The 17,653-nt window shown below is 37.4% G+C and overlaps 1 protein-coding gene across 2 annotated transcripts in view; it reads right to left on the bottom strand.

Annotated features, from left to right (window-relative positions):
• LOC121298116 (pre-mRNA 3'-end-processing factor FIP1-like) overlaps window positions 1-17,653 on the bottom strand; it is a 57,739-nt gene that overhangs the window by 25,311 nt on the left and 14,775 nt on the right. For both annotated transcript variants that reach the window (XM_041224944.1, XM_041224953.1), the window contains exons 10-12: window positions 14,594-14,693; window positions 13,945-14,131; window positions 7,207-7,233 (exon numbers count right to left, since the gene is read on the bottom strand). In XM_041224944.1, the coding sequence (XP_041080878.1) occupies window positions 7,207-7,233; window positions 13,945-14,131; window positions 14,594-14,693 (314 nt within the window). The remainder of the gene's footprint in view (window positions 1-7,206; window positions 7,234-13,944; window positions 14,132-14,593; window positions 14,694-17,653) is intronic.

The following is a 17,653-nucleotide window of genomic DNA, read 5'->3' as shown; positions in this document are numbered from 1 at the left end:
CAAAAATTATTTGGTGGTTTGCGCAATATTATGCTACTATTGCTTTAATTGGAAGAGATACATGGTGTGACGTTGCTGCTCATTGAGTTCTGTGTATTTTAATTCAGTAAACAAAAGAAAAAACTTATGCCGAAGGAAATATGGTATTGAACAAAGAAATCTCGTCTTGGACATTGTTTATACACTTTGTGAACCCGGCTAAACTTTACCGGCTTAACCTGTTATGCTGTCTGCTTGTACCCACACATTTGCTTTTTATTCTTGGGAGTGTAAGGGACCAGAATTTGGGTAATCGAACACAAGAATGTTGCGCCCTGTGTATTTAAATAGGAAACTATTCGAAATTCCCAGTCCTAATAATAAACACTATTAAAACAATATTCATCACACAAAATAATAACAATCCTTCTCAGAGTGTTGTCGCTAGTGTAGCCTCTCCCAACGATACCAACGAGTTCTGGGAAGATTGTGAATGGCACTTTTGACCTGAAAATATCGGATCCCAAATCAAAAAGTTAGACAATTAGATTGCGTATCTGGGTATCCATCGGGACATCTTACTGTGAGACTGGATATGATGTAAACGAAATGTTGAATTCACAACAAATAAAGCTGCTGTTTTATCTGCAAGTCTTGGAAATTGACACCAAACAAGGCAGAATGTTACTTTTTTTTTTTTTTTTTTTTTTTTTACTGATAAATGAAGCCAGATGAAGACTCCACTCTAAATGCTCATCTTCATTTATTTCCCATAATTACTTTCTTTATGATTTATTGATTTCAGTGCTTTCCTTTTGGCTTATTGGTTGCTTGGTGTAGAAAACCAACTTGTAGAAGATTTGCAGGGGATTGAGTACCACCAACACAGCACTTCGGTACGCAGTCTCAGATTCTGACTGTATATCAAATATGACGTGCAGCAGGAAAGTTAAGATAGTTTGTAGTTATGTTTTTAAAAAATGGTTTGTAAATTAATGTTCAGCTTTTTGGCACACTTGCCTGTTTTCCTGGATTCATGAAACGGAAGCCATGTGCACTATATATATATATATATATATATATATATATATATATATATATATATATATATATATACACACACACACACATATATATATATACACACACACATACACACACACACACATATATACACACCAGCCATACACACATATATATATATATATATATATATATATAATATATATATAATATGATGGGACAGGGAGAATGGGAAAGGGTCACAGACATCCATATACGTGCTAATCTACACTGCAGCACAATTACCATAAAATACTTGCTTGTTTAAAAAAAATAAAAAATCTGTTCTGGAATATAACAGCCTTGATTAAGGTACACTCCAGTCCTCATTATTTGGCTTACGCTGCAATAATAATACGAAGATTACCTGTAATGTGATTTCTTCATTGGATGATGAATTCTACACAAAGTGAACTTCTCGGTCTCTATGTCGCTTAGGTCAGGAGAAAGAGATCCTTTTTTAAATCCTTATTGGCGCTAATTGCATGCTCCTCCTCCATAAAATCCCACCTCATATCCACATCAGGTTGTCCAAATTTCAACAAAGTAAACAAACCAAAAATAGAAATGAAAAAGAGAGGGGGAACAGTAGGGTGGGATATAGGTGTGTGGAGTTCATCATCCAATGAAGAAACCATATTACAGGTAATCTTCGTGTTCTTACCTCGTCCAATGAACTCCACACAAAGTGAACTGAAGACTGAAGGGTGGTAGGTTAGATGTTAGTAGAAGAAAGCACATATAAAACTGAACGAGCAAAGTTAGGTTGAGAGCAAGATACATTGCAGTTAGTGTTTGATTAAAGTGTCAAAAGATGCCCAAGTGGCGGCACTGCAGGTGCCCAAGTAGTAGCCACTCCCCTTACAGAGTGTGCTTTGATGGGTTTTGGAACTGTTTTACTGTCAAGTTTGTAACACAACATGCATGTTATGCAGCGTGAAATCGTCTGTTTAGAGACAGGTTTCCCCTTGTCAGGTGAATTAAAGGGGATAAAAAGTTGCCCTGATGGTCTGCTACCGATAGTCCTGTGGATGTAGAAGTTTAGGGCTCTTAAGTCTAGCTTCTTCCTTTGATTTGTGAGGTTTTGGATAGAAATCTGGAAATGTTATGGTTTGATTTATATGGAATTCAGTTACTACTTTTGGTAAGAATTGGGGATTAGTTCTGCACACAATCCTGTCCTTAAAGGACTGAAAATACAGCACATCAATAACCAGTACTTGGAGCTCGCTTACCCTTCTTGCAGATTCACAGCCATCAGGAATGTTGTTTTCCATGTCAGGTATCTCATGTCACAAGTTGCCATGGGCTCAAAGGGAGGACCCAAGAGCTTGTTAAGTACCAGAATGATGCTCCATTGGGGAAAAAGATGTTTACTCGAAGAGATTAGATGGTTCACCTCTTAATAAATATGGTAACTAACTGATGGGAGCCCACCTGGTGATTATCCCTGCCAGGTAAAATGCTAGAGATTGCAGCAACATGTACTTCAATAGAGGACAGGGAGAGACCTTTACGGAATAAGTGACTATGGTAAGATAGAAATGCAGCATATTTGATATTTTCTCCTGCAGGCCGAAACCCGTTGGACTTGAACCGTCTGATGCCTGTTGATGGTGGTAAAACTTGGAACTGAAACCCCAGGACCCAGTGGTGAGATGTAATACTTTCCCAGCTGGTTAAAAAATGGGACACCCTTCCCCCCGTTGGCAATGGGGGGGGGGGGGGGCTGGAAGGCTGAGCAATGTCGGGTGGAGGTAGAGGGTCTTTATAATAGCCACGTCCGGTTCTATGTGGTCTGTACTCCTGGCCACACTGAAAGGGGCCCTCCCTGTTGAACCAGGGTTGAGGTGGCTGGTTTCTGAATGACCTTTGCCAGTTGAAAAAACCTGTTGCATGTTGCACCTCTCCCTGTATTAGAGCAAGATCTAATCGCCTGCCTAGCCTCTTTCATGTCAGACAAGGTATCCTTATGGCTGGTGCTAAATAAAAGATCACCCTGAAAGGGTAGCTCCAATATTTTTGTCTGGGTGTCCGCCGATAGTGAAGATGCCTTCATTTGAATGCACCACTTTGCAGAGATTACATTAGCCACGGCTTTGGCGTTTGTATCAATGGTATCACATGCAGCTTGCAGTTGAAGTTTGGCAGTGTTCCTTGCTAGCTGCAAGGCAACCTCTAGATTTTCAAGTGTAGGCGATTGTAAAATTGTAGAGAGCTGGTTCCACAGCATATGCTGGTATTTAGCTGCATGGATTTGATAATTATTGATCCGCATGCTGCATGTGGAGGCAGAGTAATCTTTTTTCAAGAAATTCATATTTTTTTTTTTTTTTTTTTTTTTTTTTTTTTTTTTTTAAATCAGACCCAATAGAAGAAACCAATCTAGAAGACCTGCTACCTACCTGCAGTTGGTGTAGCCATGATGGTATCCAACTTAGATTGTTTGAAAAGGTGATTTTTTTATGATCCACTGGTTCTCTGTAGAATATATCTACTCTGCACAGGCATGGTGCAGAAGCAGCAGGGTTTTGCCAAATAGCCTCAACAGGCCTCCAGACTGCCTCATGGAAAGGGAACCCTTCAAAGGCTTTTCTAACCCTTGCATCCAAGATGCTAAGGAAGTCATCCTGATCTGCGCAGGCCTGGGTTTGTACTTTGACAGAGGATGAAATCCTTCTCAGTATGGCATCTGCATCTGTGTATATAGGAGAGGGACTGACTGTATACTCAAACGTCCTCCTCTCCTAGGGTGGGGGCATCTGGAAAGTACTGCTCCTGTGAACTTCCGGGTGTGGCGGTATCTGTTTTTGTATGAGTTACAGGCTGTAAAAGTTGACCTTGTTTAGACTGCTCATATTCTTTTAAACAATTAAAGAAAAGATCTTCAGGCATAGGTAGCTGCAAAGGGGGTGGTTGAGCCTTGGCTTTTGGAGCTTCCGTAATGACGGTAGCTGATTTTGCCGATATGTCTCTCGGCTGCTGCAGGAATGAGTTGACTTTCTAGTTCTTTTCCTGGGAGAAACCCCAGGACTCCGCTGTTCTCTGGGGCTCCCTGGTCTTTTAGGAGATAGAGGGTATAGAACGACCCTTATAGGAACGGTGAACCACCAAAAGGGGAAGGAACTTCCTTGAAAGTAGGAGCAACTGACATGTCCACACACATTAAACAAATTTGTGTTAGACGAAGGGGAAAGTGGGGAATCACACTAAGAACAGATGGAAAGCATAGGAGGCAAAAAGAGAGGAAAAAAAGGAACTAGCCCTATACTTTTTTTATGATAAATAACAAAAGCTCAACGCACGTAGTCCTTACACAAGCAAACGCAGGAGAAGTTTGGACAACCTGACGTGGATACTAGGTGGGATTTTATGAAGGAGGAGCACGCAATTCGCGCCAATAAGGATCATAAAAAGGATCTCTTTCTCCTCTTTTCTCATCAAACAAGGTAAGAAGGACATTTACTTTTAGACATTTTTGGCGCCAGACCAATGTCTATCACAATATGGCGAAGCAGTTGTCAATAGGACGTTTTTTTTTTTTTTTTGCTAGTCAGCCTCTTCTGACAGCACATGTACAGTAGTCTCCGTGGAACACCTTCTAAGAGAACACTTCGCCTAAGGAAACACACCTTGGGTGAAACTGATTTTTCCCCATTGCAAATGATCCGGCTAAAGAAACAGGAACTGCTTAAAAAGAATAAATATAGCGATTCGTCCACAATGGATACAGAACTGTTTTGTAGCCTGATAACTCATTATCACCAAACTTCAATTAAAATGGTTTATTCAGACTTTTCAAAAGCATATTGTCATCGCAAGAGTGTGTTGAGGCACACCGATTGGTTTACTGAATCTTTCCAGAACCGCTGTCATATCACTGACTCGTTTTGTATTTTGATTCCACCAGTGCACCTCACTGCTATAAAATGGCATGTAAACAAAACTGCGAAACGTACCGCTGTTTCTCTTGATCAAAAGGTTGGAAGTTGTTTGAGCTCTTGAAAAAAACCTGAATCATACAAGTCGCAGAGCAATTTGATGTTTCCTGTTCTGGCGAACTGCTTCAACATTTTGTTAAATAATGTGCATGTCTCATATTGCTGCTGCATTATTTTAAACTTGTGGGGGGGGGGGGGGGGGGCAGTTTAGTTAGACAGTTTTATTAATGTTAGTTTGTCTGTTACTTTATTATTATTAGTTCATTTTACATGTTGATGCACGTGCATCATGACAATACATATTTATTTCTCAGGTGGCCAAATCCGTCTTAGAGAACACTTCGCTTGCTTCCCCGAGGGGGTTCTCTTAACCTGAGACTACTGTATTACAGTGACCAAAGCAGTAGTAATGCAGAAAAACGCAAATGAAAAATACATTCTTATAATGGGTGACAAAGTACCCGTGGCTTGTTTATCGAGATGACAAGCTTTACTGTAGTGTGTGTGAAAAAGCTGTTGAGCAAAAGAAATGCACATACACGCAGATGCACAATTATCAAGAATCTTCGCTTAATTTTGCTGTTATTAGAATACAGAAAAAGATGAAAACACACATAGATGATGAAGGTAAACACAGCTTAGAATCCTGTTTTGCTATCATGGGAACGGTCTACTGATAGTATATACAAGCATAAAGAAAAGTGTGTCTGTATTCATATGTATATCTATACACAGACAGATTGTTTAAACTATGATATAGCATAGTGTTTAAACATTCATAAAAATGTACCAAAATGCACATCCCTGGAATTAACTAGCATTTGTGTTAACAACTGATTGTTTAGTATCTGATGGATGAGACACAACATTTTGGGCACGTGCATTTCAGAAACGCATGAACAGAAAAGCTAGCTCCGACCTCTGAACACATATTATTCACTTTAGTAGTAACCATTTTTTTGTTCAAACCCTAACAGTTGACCAAAATCCAATAAATTAACCATGAGGGCACTGACAGGACCCAACTAATAAAACCTCAGACATTCTCCAGAAAAAATGTTCAAATACTGACCATTTGGGATAGTATGTGTTCAGGTCAGAATTCCATTCGCAATCTTTCCAGGACTTGGGAGAAGGCTACTCAAGCAACCACGCTCTGAGACAAGGATTGTTACATTTATTATGATTATTGTTTCACTAGTGTTTACTATTAGGGTTATCACAATTCAGTTAACCTTTTAGCATTGCTGTGACCATATGGTAACAGCTCGGTTGTGGTTTTGCTTATGAGAAAATGAGTACCATTTGTACACACACATCTTGAATACAGTATGTTCATTTTCTGACAAGCACAATGTGTGCATGTTAAAATGGCTGAAATAATGCAATAGCATATATTGAAAGGCTTCACTACAAAAATACTGAAATTAAACATCATGAAAAAAAATACTGGGCTAGATAAAATTGCACCTGGGTAGTTCTAAAACGTACAGACCTGCACATACAAAATATCCTCTCCCAAATGACCCTGACCCCTGACAAACCAATGTTGACCTGATCAACTCTTGTTTACATGATATCTGGTGTTAAGTGCATGATTATTTTTCCTTATATCTTGAAATCAGCTCAAATCGTACATTTGTAATTCTTCAGTTCCAATACCTGTGCTAACAGTATGCATAATTACAGCTGGAAGAAAACTCACCGCAACAAAATACTCAAGGCATTGTTTTGTTTATTTTCTCTGCTCAAACACAGTAGAACAGTTTCCTATACTTGTCAATAGCAGACTTAACATTCTGCTTATAATTACAATATCGGTCAGTGTTTTTCTATGCTTTATGTGTGTACAGTGAGTGGAACCTTGTGTACTGGACCAGGCAGACAAGCTAACCTACAATCTTAAAACAGTCATGTCTGCAGAATCATTACAGCATGACAGAAAAAAAAAAGCTTTAGGAACCCCTGACCAACAATATGTTATTTGCATATATAAAGCTCTGCAATCCTTCCTCCTCACCAGCATGTCCTGTATTTGCTCTCTGCCAGTTTTATCACTTACATGTAATAGTTCAAAAATATAGTTACTTGAATTTTCCTTTTTTTTTTTGTTTGAAAAACTGGATCACTGACAGCAAGGGATCCTCTCTGATGAATATCAAACAACTTTATTGAAACATGTTTATGTAGTTTATAATATTAATTGAGAAAATAAATGCTTTACCTGGAGGTGGTACAGTGATGGGAATTCCTGCAGAAAGAAGATAAATACATATTCAGTTATGGTACTTCCATTTATTACTCGGGTATTTTACCCAATTTTCATGCAATCGTTAGCATTGGAACAACCCAGATAACACACAGTAGTTTAGTGTTGTTTAGATTATTTGTGTTTTTAAAATAAAATTCCGTTAAGCCCAGCAAATGGACAAAAACAACCCAATTTAAAGTTGGCACATTAGGAGCAGGAATTTTAAGAATGAATCTGACATCATTCAACAATTTGATGGCTATATACAGTTAACATTGGTGAAGATCACCTGTTTTATGTACTGTTTAATAAAATATGATGGTTTTATAATGATGATTATTAACTTAAAGGCTGCATTGAGATTTAATTGCGATGTATTTTGCATGGGTAAAAAGATACAAAACTGATACTCAAGAGTATGCATCTTTAATGCATGTCTCCCGCCCCTAAAAAGATTAAAACTGTAAACTTAAATGGTGTATTGAAAACCTAGGTTTCAAAAAAACTAAAAAAAAAAACAGAAGTTTTTTTTTTTTTTTTTTTTTTTTTTTTTTTTTTACACTCCTCTAGATCAAGGTCTTTCATGAAAGGCATTTGAAATATGGAGTCACAACCAGTTTCAAATGTGCAGCTCAAGCTGAAAGGCATCTGCTAACAATTTAACATGTTTTTCACTAAAGACCCAGATGTACGGTACATATTCCATCCCTGAACAACTGGGACGCTATTTTTCACTTTGTTAGAAAGATAAAAAAAAGTCACAGGAAAAAAAAATCTGCAATTTAAACTTTTCACAGTTTCTACATACTACGTGTTTAATGGTGGGAAAAAATGATTTATTAGAAAAGAGAAATGCTTTTAAAATTATTCAACAAATGTATTAAATATTTCTACCTGGGGAATACTCAGCAATAAAAGTGAGAAGTAAAAAAAAAAGCTGGTGGCAGGAATTTGGGATCCACTGCAGTGTTGGATTTTTTGGGGATCCACTGCCGTGTTGTTGGAGCCAAATTAAAGGAAGTTAAAATTCAGATTACACCTGAAATTTGAATATATACCAAATAATAAGTGAACTTTATGCTGGTTTCACAAACCCAGAGATGCAAATACTTGAGTGAACAAAACAGCACCTGCCAAGCTAAATTAGGTAACTGTTTTTATTTATTAATTTTTTTAGACAAGGTCAGGACAAACTTGATGCAAGTATCCAATAAAATAAAGTTGAGGTAAAATAGATATTTAGTATCAAGTGAAATCATTTTTTCTTACCTTGCACATGGGCTGCAAAATGTTGTACAGCATGCCAATATTTTAATGTACTTGTTCCTTCGGATCTCAAATGCAACTTGTTTACATCAGGAAGTCACTTCCTTTTAATTTTTAGAAGGTCAAAAAAGAACTATGTACACTTTCAATTGTTCTTGTTAATTTCTACTTTTGCGGCACCTTCCTTTCCCTCCTGTTTTTTGAGCTTTAATAACAAAAGTAATAATAATAATAACTCTGATGTGAAACATGAAATTATCATAAAGTTTTTCAGCTGGCCAAAACAATACCTTTTCTATTGTATGAAAACTTAACTGTATCACTTTTTGAGACCATACTTCCTGTTTCAATCTGTTATTTCTAAATGTCTGGTGGATTTCTTTTCAAGCCTTAGCATATAGATGAGGGGTAGGTAACTTTAGTTCTGGATTCCAATTCCACTCCATGCTTAATAGTTATTATTCATTTACTAAGTAAGGACTTGATCAGAGGGTTAACTGGTTCAATGTAATAATAAAGGACACTGGTGCAACAAAGACCCTGAGGTTGCCTATCCCTGATTCCAACTCGGGTCTGCTTTTTATCTGTACGATGAAATACGGTCTGGTGGTCTTTTTCTATATTACTATTATTATTTGCAAAATAAAAACAGAATCAATTAGAAAGGCAAGGCTGAGGCACATTGAAAGGGAAAGCATACATGTGTGTGGATAAGACGTCAATGCAGCTGTCTGTGAAAGACTTCAGATAAAACTTGTTAATCTTTCAATGTCATCCAATGTTTATGGATCAAAAGAGGCTGAGGGCAAGGGAGGTTTATTTTACTGGTTGGTAACAATTAGTATTTGTAAATTACATGATATTGAGTTCTTTTGATTTACACAAAAGGTATGTGCCACTCCTCTGGTTGAACAGCTATCAAACTGCACAGCCATCAAAGTGTGGCACGACAGCTTATCAATCTGCTAAACACCATTCATGAACCGAACAATACTTTTGCAATTAAACGCATCGAGTGCTCACTCGCTATAATTGCTGCTCACCACATGATAGCTCTGTACACATTATGGTTTGGAAATTCTGCTACCGGGGCATTTTTCTAAGGCTATTTTTAAACTCAAACATTTGCATCACAAAAAGGGAGAAACGTGACTATAACGTAAAAGGAATAAAATACTTCAAAGGGACAGCCACTTTTTCAAAGAGATTTCTGCAGGATGTTTTATATTTTCATTGTATTAAAATTCTGGCATAAGCACAGTTACTAAAAGGTAACTTTCTTTTTTTTTTTCTTCTTCAGAGAACCAAGGAGATTTTATTTTAGAAAGCACTTTGAAGATGAAGAGTTGGCAGGAACACAATTAAAGCATGGGGCTACGGGAGCCAAATACTCAGGCCTTAATGATTATTTTCAGATTTAACAATCACAAAATGATGTTCGAGACTTTATGAACAAGTGAATACCATAAAACCCTCAAAAAGCATGCAATCAATAAATACTGTATAAAACACTGAACTACGCTTTAGTTTCCCTGTGCCTCTTTAAATCTCAACAAGTGACTGGCAAAGAAACCAAAAAGACTCCACACCTGTGCAACATCTTTCTTGTTTCCAAGCATAATAACCCAAACCAAATTTGTAGGTTATTAAATTCATTAAAAATAGTTAGTGCCCCACTAATTTAGTTTAGTTTAGTTTTCACATTTACTAATATTCAGCATACCCAGTCTGTTTTTATTTCCAGTACTTTATTTTAATGGTTATGGTTATATGTAAAACAAAACCAGATTTTATCAAATCTTTATAAAATATTATAATAGCATGCAAGGGGCACTGCTAGGGAACCCTTTTCCAAAACATTGAGACTTAAGCCTAAATTAAACTCTAAAGTGACTCACTATATACTTGGTAGATTGGTTGAGACTTAAGTTTAAACCCTTTGAGGGGCTAAAACTTAAGACTTGCTCAATATGCTGAAATTATAAACCACAGGACCTTTATCCACCAGTCATAAAGCTCCATTTGTGGGATGCGTGGTGGGCGACAGACAAAACTGTTTTTAATTATAGAACATTCACAACCACTGAAATAAACATTTAAAAATGGACCAGGTGGCAGCAGTTACACATGGCAAATTGGGACGAGAGAAAGCAGACACTGCTCAGTCTCATAAATGGAATTAGGCGGACAAGTGGGAGTGTGACGTTTTGTCATATATAGAGGTGATACTTCCTATATAATACATTGTATCCTAACAGAGGTGTGTATCGCAATACCTGAAGACATAAAAGTAGTTAATAGCTACTTTTAGTATTACCCAATGGTCCTTGGTGATTGAGTAAAAGTTACTTAGATGCAAGTTCTGCCTTAAGAATGTTTTGATGTTATCTTAACATGCTAGCGTTCTGCGATAACTCATTTAAGGAGCCTCGATACAATACCAAGCACAGTATTATGACATTTGACACTAACACAATACTTTGGATCTTATGTCTATTATATGTTAAACAGCTGCCAAATTCCTTTTTTGCAGGTACAAAAGTGCATAAGAGGCTAATACACAGTTAATGTTACAGCATGGTGGAATGCTTGCTGGTTTGTGTTTTTATATATATATATATATATATATATATATATATATATATATATATATATATATATATATATATATATATATATATATATACACATACACATACACATATACATATACATATACATATGCGACTCAGTGGCTGGAAATCCTGGCCGGCGATTGGTTAAAATCTCATCATTAGATCAAAAAATAGATTGAACTACTGTCCCGACATCCTCACACCACCGGGCAATAGTCTCCGTCTGTCATGTGATTGGTTCACATAACTGTCACTCCCGCCCCTTTTCAAAGGAATGCCCTTCTCCCCTACACTCACAACAACAGAAAATGGCTGAACATCAATTCTGTGATTTAACAGAAAATGAATTACAAAACATACTACAAAAGAAAGATGCGCCAAACATTGAAATGGCAATTAAAGTTTCACGGTATATAATGCCCGGGATATAAACTGGATTAAGCAGCAGTCAGCAAGCTGTACAGAGAGCTGGAAGCCAAAGTGCAGTATGACCTTCAAAAACACCTTCTGTTATTTACTTACTTATGCTGTAAATAAATATGTATATATTTAAAACAAAAATATATATCAAGTTGTATCTACTATCCAACCATGCCTCATTTATTTTCTTGACTGACTCATACTGTATATTAAATACGTACTGCAGACTCAGCCATAGTGGAAAATTAAATGCCCCCTCGGGAAAACTATTGTTACCTCCAGGGACTTCCACCTGTCTTCCCTCAGGTCAATAATTACTGACTCAGGTATACATTTATATATATATATATACATATATATATATATATATATATATATATATATATATATATATATATATATATATATATATATATATATATCCTATATATATATATATATAGACACACACACAGCTGTGCAAAAATCTTAGACATGTTGCATTTTTCTACTTTGATGCATTGTGAGCATCAACAATTTACTCAAAGCCTCCACTAGTGTTTTTTACTACTATTGTCCATCCATCCATCAACAGTCCAAAGCACCTTTGCCATTGTTTCAAAGTCCAATTTCTGTGTTCTTGTGCATATTTTGCTCCACTTTATGAGGTATCAACACATCCTTCAAGTCCCGAGTTTTTTTTTTCTGCTGAAAACAAGTTCCAGAGTATTCACAAGGTCATTGCCACAGACTATAAAATTCAAACAGCACTGGTAAGAAAGAGCAACACCATGTAAAAGACACTATTTTCTTTACTTCTTACATATAAAGAGAACTCTGGAGTTTGACAGCTTTAAATACTCCAATTACAAGGACTGTCAATTGTTATATATAACAAAATAACACAGAAATACTTTTTTTATACTAGGCCAGATGTTTTACATACAGGGTATTTTAAGTGCTCAAAAATGTGAGAAAAGAATGAAAAAATGAAGCACTGCTGTAGAAGCCGATATACATGGTTACTTCAAGAAATGGCACAATGGATTTCTTGCTTGGACCATAAACAACCAAATGAACAAGATGGACCTGATCTTGTTTGTGGCATTTCTTAAGTTCTTAAAGTCACATACAACATAAAACCTCCATGAATCCATACTGTTAAAATATTTTAGATTTTAGTAAAACAAGTAAACACAGGAGTATAAATGCTAGACTAGACTAGCCTGGTTGATTCGTGTAAACTAAAATGTTCTAAATTCAATAGTGAAAAATTAAGCATTACATTTAGGGCTACTAATGTAGTTATTAGAACATAATTTTGTTTAAGTGTATTCGAGCCAAATGTCTCCGTCAAAACAACATCCCACTGCATCTTTAAGAGTAAAATATGTTTTACTAGCAACAGGAGGCTATTCAGCCCATCATGCTCGTTAGATTGTTAAAAATCTTGCAAAGAAAGTAAATAGACAAAAGGCAACCACTCTGGCTACTATAATGAACCAAGTGCTTTTTATTGTGTTCATGCTGAACCTGCAGCCATCTGCATTGGCTGACTTTTGCAGTGTGACTCAGAAGCTTCTAAAGGTCCTGTACTTACTTTCTTCTGTAGATGAAGAGTCACATTGATCCTGTTATCTGTATAGAAACTGATACTCTAGCAATGAAGTCTGTATTCATCCTGTTCTTTTGTTTCAATAAACTGGTGGCGTTTTATTTCCTTCTTTTTACTTCTTTAAAACACTTGACATTTTGACTGTCTTCAACCAGACTGCCATTGTCATATGGCTGAAATCCAAAATAGTTCTACACCAAGCTTTCTCCGGCATTCGCTATTACTGTCGAGTAATTTAATTTTCCCAGAATGCGCAGAGTAGTTGGTCACTTCCACCAACCGGAAGTGACTAAGCTGAGTTCATATTGTTTTTAAAAAGCACACAATTGTTTTGTTTTAAAATCTAAAAAAACAAACAAAAACCACAGTATTGAAAAATCGCGATACTGTGATATATTTATTTTACCCCGATATTAGGTATCGCAGGATACTGGTATCATGACATACCTTAGGTATCAATATACCGCAGAACAATATAACACACATCACAAAAATGTTGTCCACCACATGCTTTACAACACATACAGTATTTTCAACTTCATGCATGTCATGACATGCAGTGTACATGAAAAGGAAAACATAGTTTAACACAATTCATTCACAACTGAACCATTATGCACATCCTACCATTTAAGTACATATGTCACCATTTTGATTTTCACATATTTAGAAAATAATTGTGATGAAACTTCAGGCTTTCACCCTGGTAGCTCACCTAATCTGGATCATCCAGACAGTCATCTTCCAGAAAGTAATGGGCTTGTATAACCCCACCCCCCAAGCAGGAAAACAGACTACCCAGTACATAACACTTACTTGGTGGAGGAATCAGTGGAGGTGCACTGCTGACGTTGGGGGGAGGTGGTAGAAATGGGGGTGGAGGAATGTTTGGAGGCAGAGCTCCAGGTGGGAAAAATGGAGGCAGCTTGGCAGGTGCAGGCGCAGGTGCAGGCGTAGGTGCAGGAGCCGGATCAGCATCCGAGGTGGAATGTTCTGCAATGACCTGGGGGATATGGAAAAATGACAGTTTAGTAATGTGTCCTATGCATGGTTAACTTTTTACTTTTGGAAGAGTGCATTTCACCCATTACTATAAACTATCTATCATTCTCTACAGATATTTGTTTGTTGTTTTATAGAATACCTCTTCATGAAACACATCTTGATTGCTTCAACCTTAGGGTCGGCTTCTCAAGAATAAGTGGTTGGCCACTTGGTTATGAATGAATATTAGAACTTGAGCTATCTGGTATCAACTGTAATACAAGTAGTTCTCAAGCTCCTCCTAAAACACTGCTGCCAGAAACGGAGCAACTGTGAATTTACAGACAGCTGATGGCTGCTGGCTGTGCCATTGGGTGAACTCACAGCTACTCCAATCAGCATAAGGTGTCAAGGAGGGAGTGGTTCACAAGGAATTCCACAACAGATGCGCACATGCACAAGTGTGAAATTAAATAATTACCTGAATATTATTGCTCTCATTGTTGTGTCGGCGCCGCCCCTCGACGCGGCTGATGGTGGCAGTCTGTCCCCCAATCACATTGATCGTTCCTGGTACGTTCCTGCAAAAAGGCAACACATTGTTCGTTGCTGCAGACAAATACATACTGTGCAAGTAACCTAACTTTTAAACTACAACTGCAAGAAATGTATGACCTGGCTCTGCAATACTAATCATTGTTCGGTATGTAAACTTTTGACACACAAATCTGTTGTGTATCCGCCTTAACTTGGAGAAATAAATAACTGTAAACTGTGAACTGTTCAGTATGTTGACTTGATACGCAAATAAATCCTTTCGCCTGCGGGGCATATCATCTTCAACCTCCATCTCGATCTCTTCCTTGTCACTCAGCAGCGAATGCATGCACCCACATGGCTACTATGTGACAAGCATTAATACCCTGTATCTTTGATAACTCAAACTTAAATTCAAATGGTTTATTTCATCTTTTCAAAACTGACTTGTCACATCACGAGAGTGTCTGGAGGCAAACCGATTGGTTTATTCAATCTGTGAATCCTCAATTTCCTCATTTTATATTCCGATTTCCACAAGAGCACATCATCACTACAAACTGGCATGTAAACAAACGCCAAAACATGCCACTGTTTCTCCTGCAACAAAGAAATTGTTTGAGCGCCGAGCAATTTGGTGTTTTCCGTCTTTGTGTGAACAAAACTTGAAGGCACAGCAACTAGAGTTGGGGCACAATTTAAATCCTTCAGTAGGATGGCTCAACTGTTTTAAAGCCTGTCACAATATTGCGTTTAACAAGCACGGCGAAAAGCAAGACACAGATGTTGCTGCAGCAGATCAGGGAGGGGCAACAATCATGCCCGTTCTACTGAAGTTTTGTCCGGATGACATTTTCAATGCGGACAAAACCGGGATCTACTTCCGCGGCTTCCCAGACTGAGGATATACATTTAGAGGTGAATCTCTTCAAGGTGGCAAGAAAGCAAAAGGACAGAACAGCCCTGGATTACACAAGCACGTCTGTCAGTGAAAAACACCCCCTAATCGATTGTCAGTAATTTACCGTAACTTGGCAAATGCATGGATGACGGAACATCTTAAATTATAGGCAGCTCAGCTCTTACATTGGAAAAAAATTGCATTGCTTTTGGTCAACTGCTTTGCACATCCCCATGATGTTCAACTGGAGAAGACAAAACAGGTGTTTCTACCTGCAAACACCATGGCAGATGCTCAACCCATGGACATAGGCGTCATCAGAAACCTAAAAGGTTTTTATAAATAAGCTCTTAATTGTCGCATCATAACAGTTGGACGCTGACTCATCATTGAGATCTTTTGATGTTGCATCAAAGACAAGCCACAATCGCCACTGTTAAAAAAAAGGCATGATTAGTGGTTCCAGGAGATAATTCAAAAGACACATTTGATGAGCTTCACGACGTTCCTTTACCCAAAAATCTTACTGTTGAGGAATTTAAGAAACAGATTGACATTGCTTGTGATCTGCAAGTAACAGTGGACTTGTATGATGTAGAAATCAGAGGTTCAAACAGCTAAGAGGTTGCAGCTGGAAACAATCCTGCAAGTAATGAAGAAAGCGACCCTGATGCAGAGGATAACACACCACCAACACTACACGGCAGAAACTTTAAAGGCTTTGAATCCAATTCGTGAATTCATTCAAAGTCAGGGCTTTCACACGACTCTTTCGCTATGACTGAGGCACAAGTGGCACACTATTTCAAATAACTAGAGACAGACTTTATTTTATAATTTATGACAAAGTGAGGAGTTCCCCAATGTTCTGGCGAGTTGCTTCACCATTCTGTTGCTGTTGTGCATGTCTTGAATATTGCTCCTGTACAGGTATTCATAATGAATCTAGAGCAGCCGCTGCATTTTTTTTCTGTATTTTGTATTAATTTAGTTTGACAGTATATTTACGTTAGTTTGTCTGTTGCTTTATTATTATAGTTTAGTAACATACACTTGCCTATTGCTTTTATCTTAATTATTCTGTTAATTTAATGTGGAAGCCTATGGGAACTTGACCTCTCCTTAAGGTCAAATACAAAAGTGGCTTATAGCTCCTTACAGAGTGAAAATAGGGCCATGGTTATTATGGAACATATATAAGAACCCATATATGATCTTTCAAAAAACATATTTGACTGTGACCTTTGATCTCTCCTTTAGGTCAAATGCAAAAGTGGCTTATAACTGCTTAGAGTGCAGGTAAGGTCATGGTGACTATGGAACACAGACAAGAAGAAGAATGCCTTGGAAGCCGTCAAGTTGCTTGCAACTTCTAGATTAATTTTTTGATGACAATTAATAAATATTTATTTATTGATTGATTCACGTTGTGTCTGGTGGTCAACTCCGTCTTGGAGAACTCTTCGGTTGCTTCCCGAGGGGTGTTCTCTTAGCTGGAGACTACTGTATATGCAAACTTATTCCTCCTAAACTATACTGAGAATACCAGTAATAGTTTTCAAGAGTACATTGGCATGATTTGCCATTATAAAAATCTTGCCAATGAGCTCTACTGTATTACATACATGTGCACATATGCTCTCAGAAGGAGGATACTACAGTAGCTGTAAAAGAACAGTGATCAGCTGATCAGTGCCACAGTTCTGATCTATCTCCATATAGCACATTTGTATCCTTGGCTACATTTTTTAATAGGGGTTGTGCAAACAGTAGATACTTGTTGTCAACATACTGGAACACATTTAGTTGGGGGTTAAAGTAAAAAGTACACATATGGTAACTGATTGTAGCCACCATGTTGAAGGCATATACAAATCAATTAAGGAAAATAAACTGCATTCACAACAGAAGGATTTGAATACAAAATAATACAGTTAAAATACTTGAAGTAGGATTGCCACTTAAAGCACAGTACAAATGTTATGACAATGTTGAAGGGTAAGGTACCAGAGTACATCCTTCTATTCTGCAACTTGTTGTATGGGTAAGGTACCGAGCACAGCACTCTATTCTGTGTGTGTTATGGGTAAAAATTAAAGGTAT

Source organism: Polyodon spathula, chromosome 2 (genome assembly GCF_017654505.1).
Source record: "Polyodon spathula isolate WHYD16114869_AA chromosome 2, ASM1765450v1, whole genome shotgun sequence".
NCBI lineage: Eukaryota > Metazoa > Chordata > Actinopteri > Acipenseriformes > Polyodontidae > Polyodon > Polyodon spathula.
Note: the sequence above shows the minus strand (reverse complement) of the source record. Positions and strands in the feature narration are given on the sequence as shown.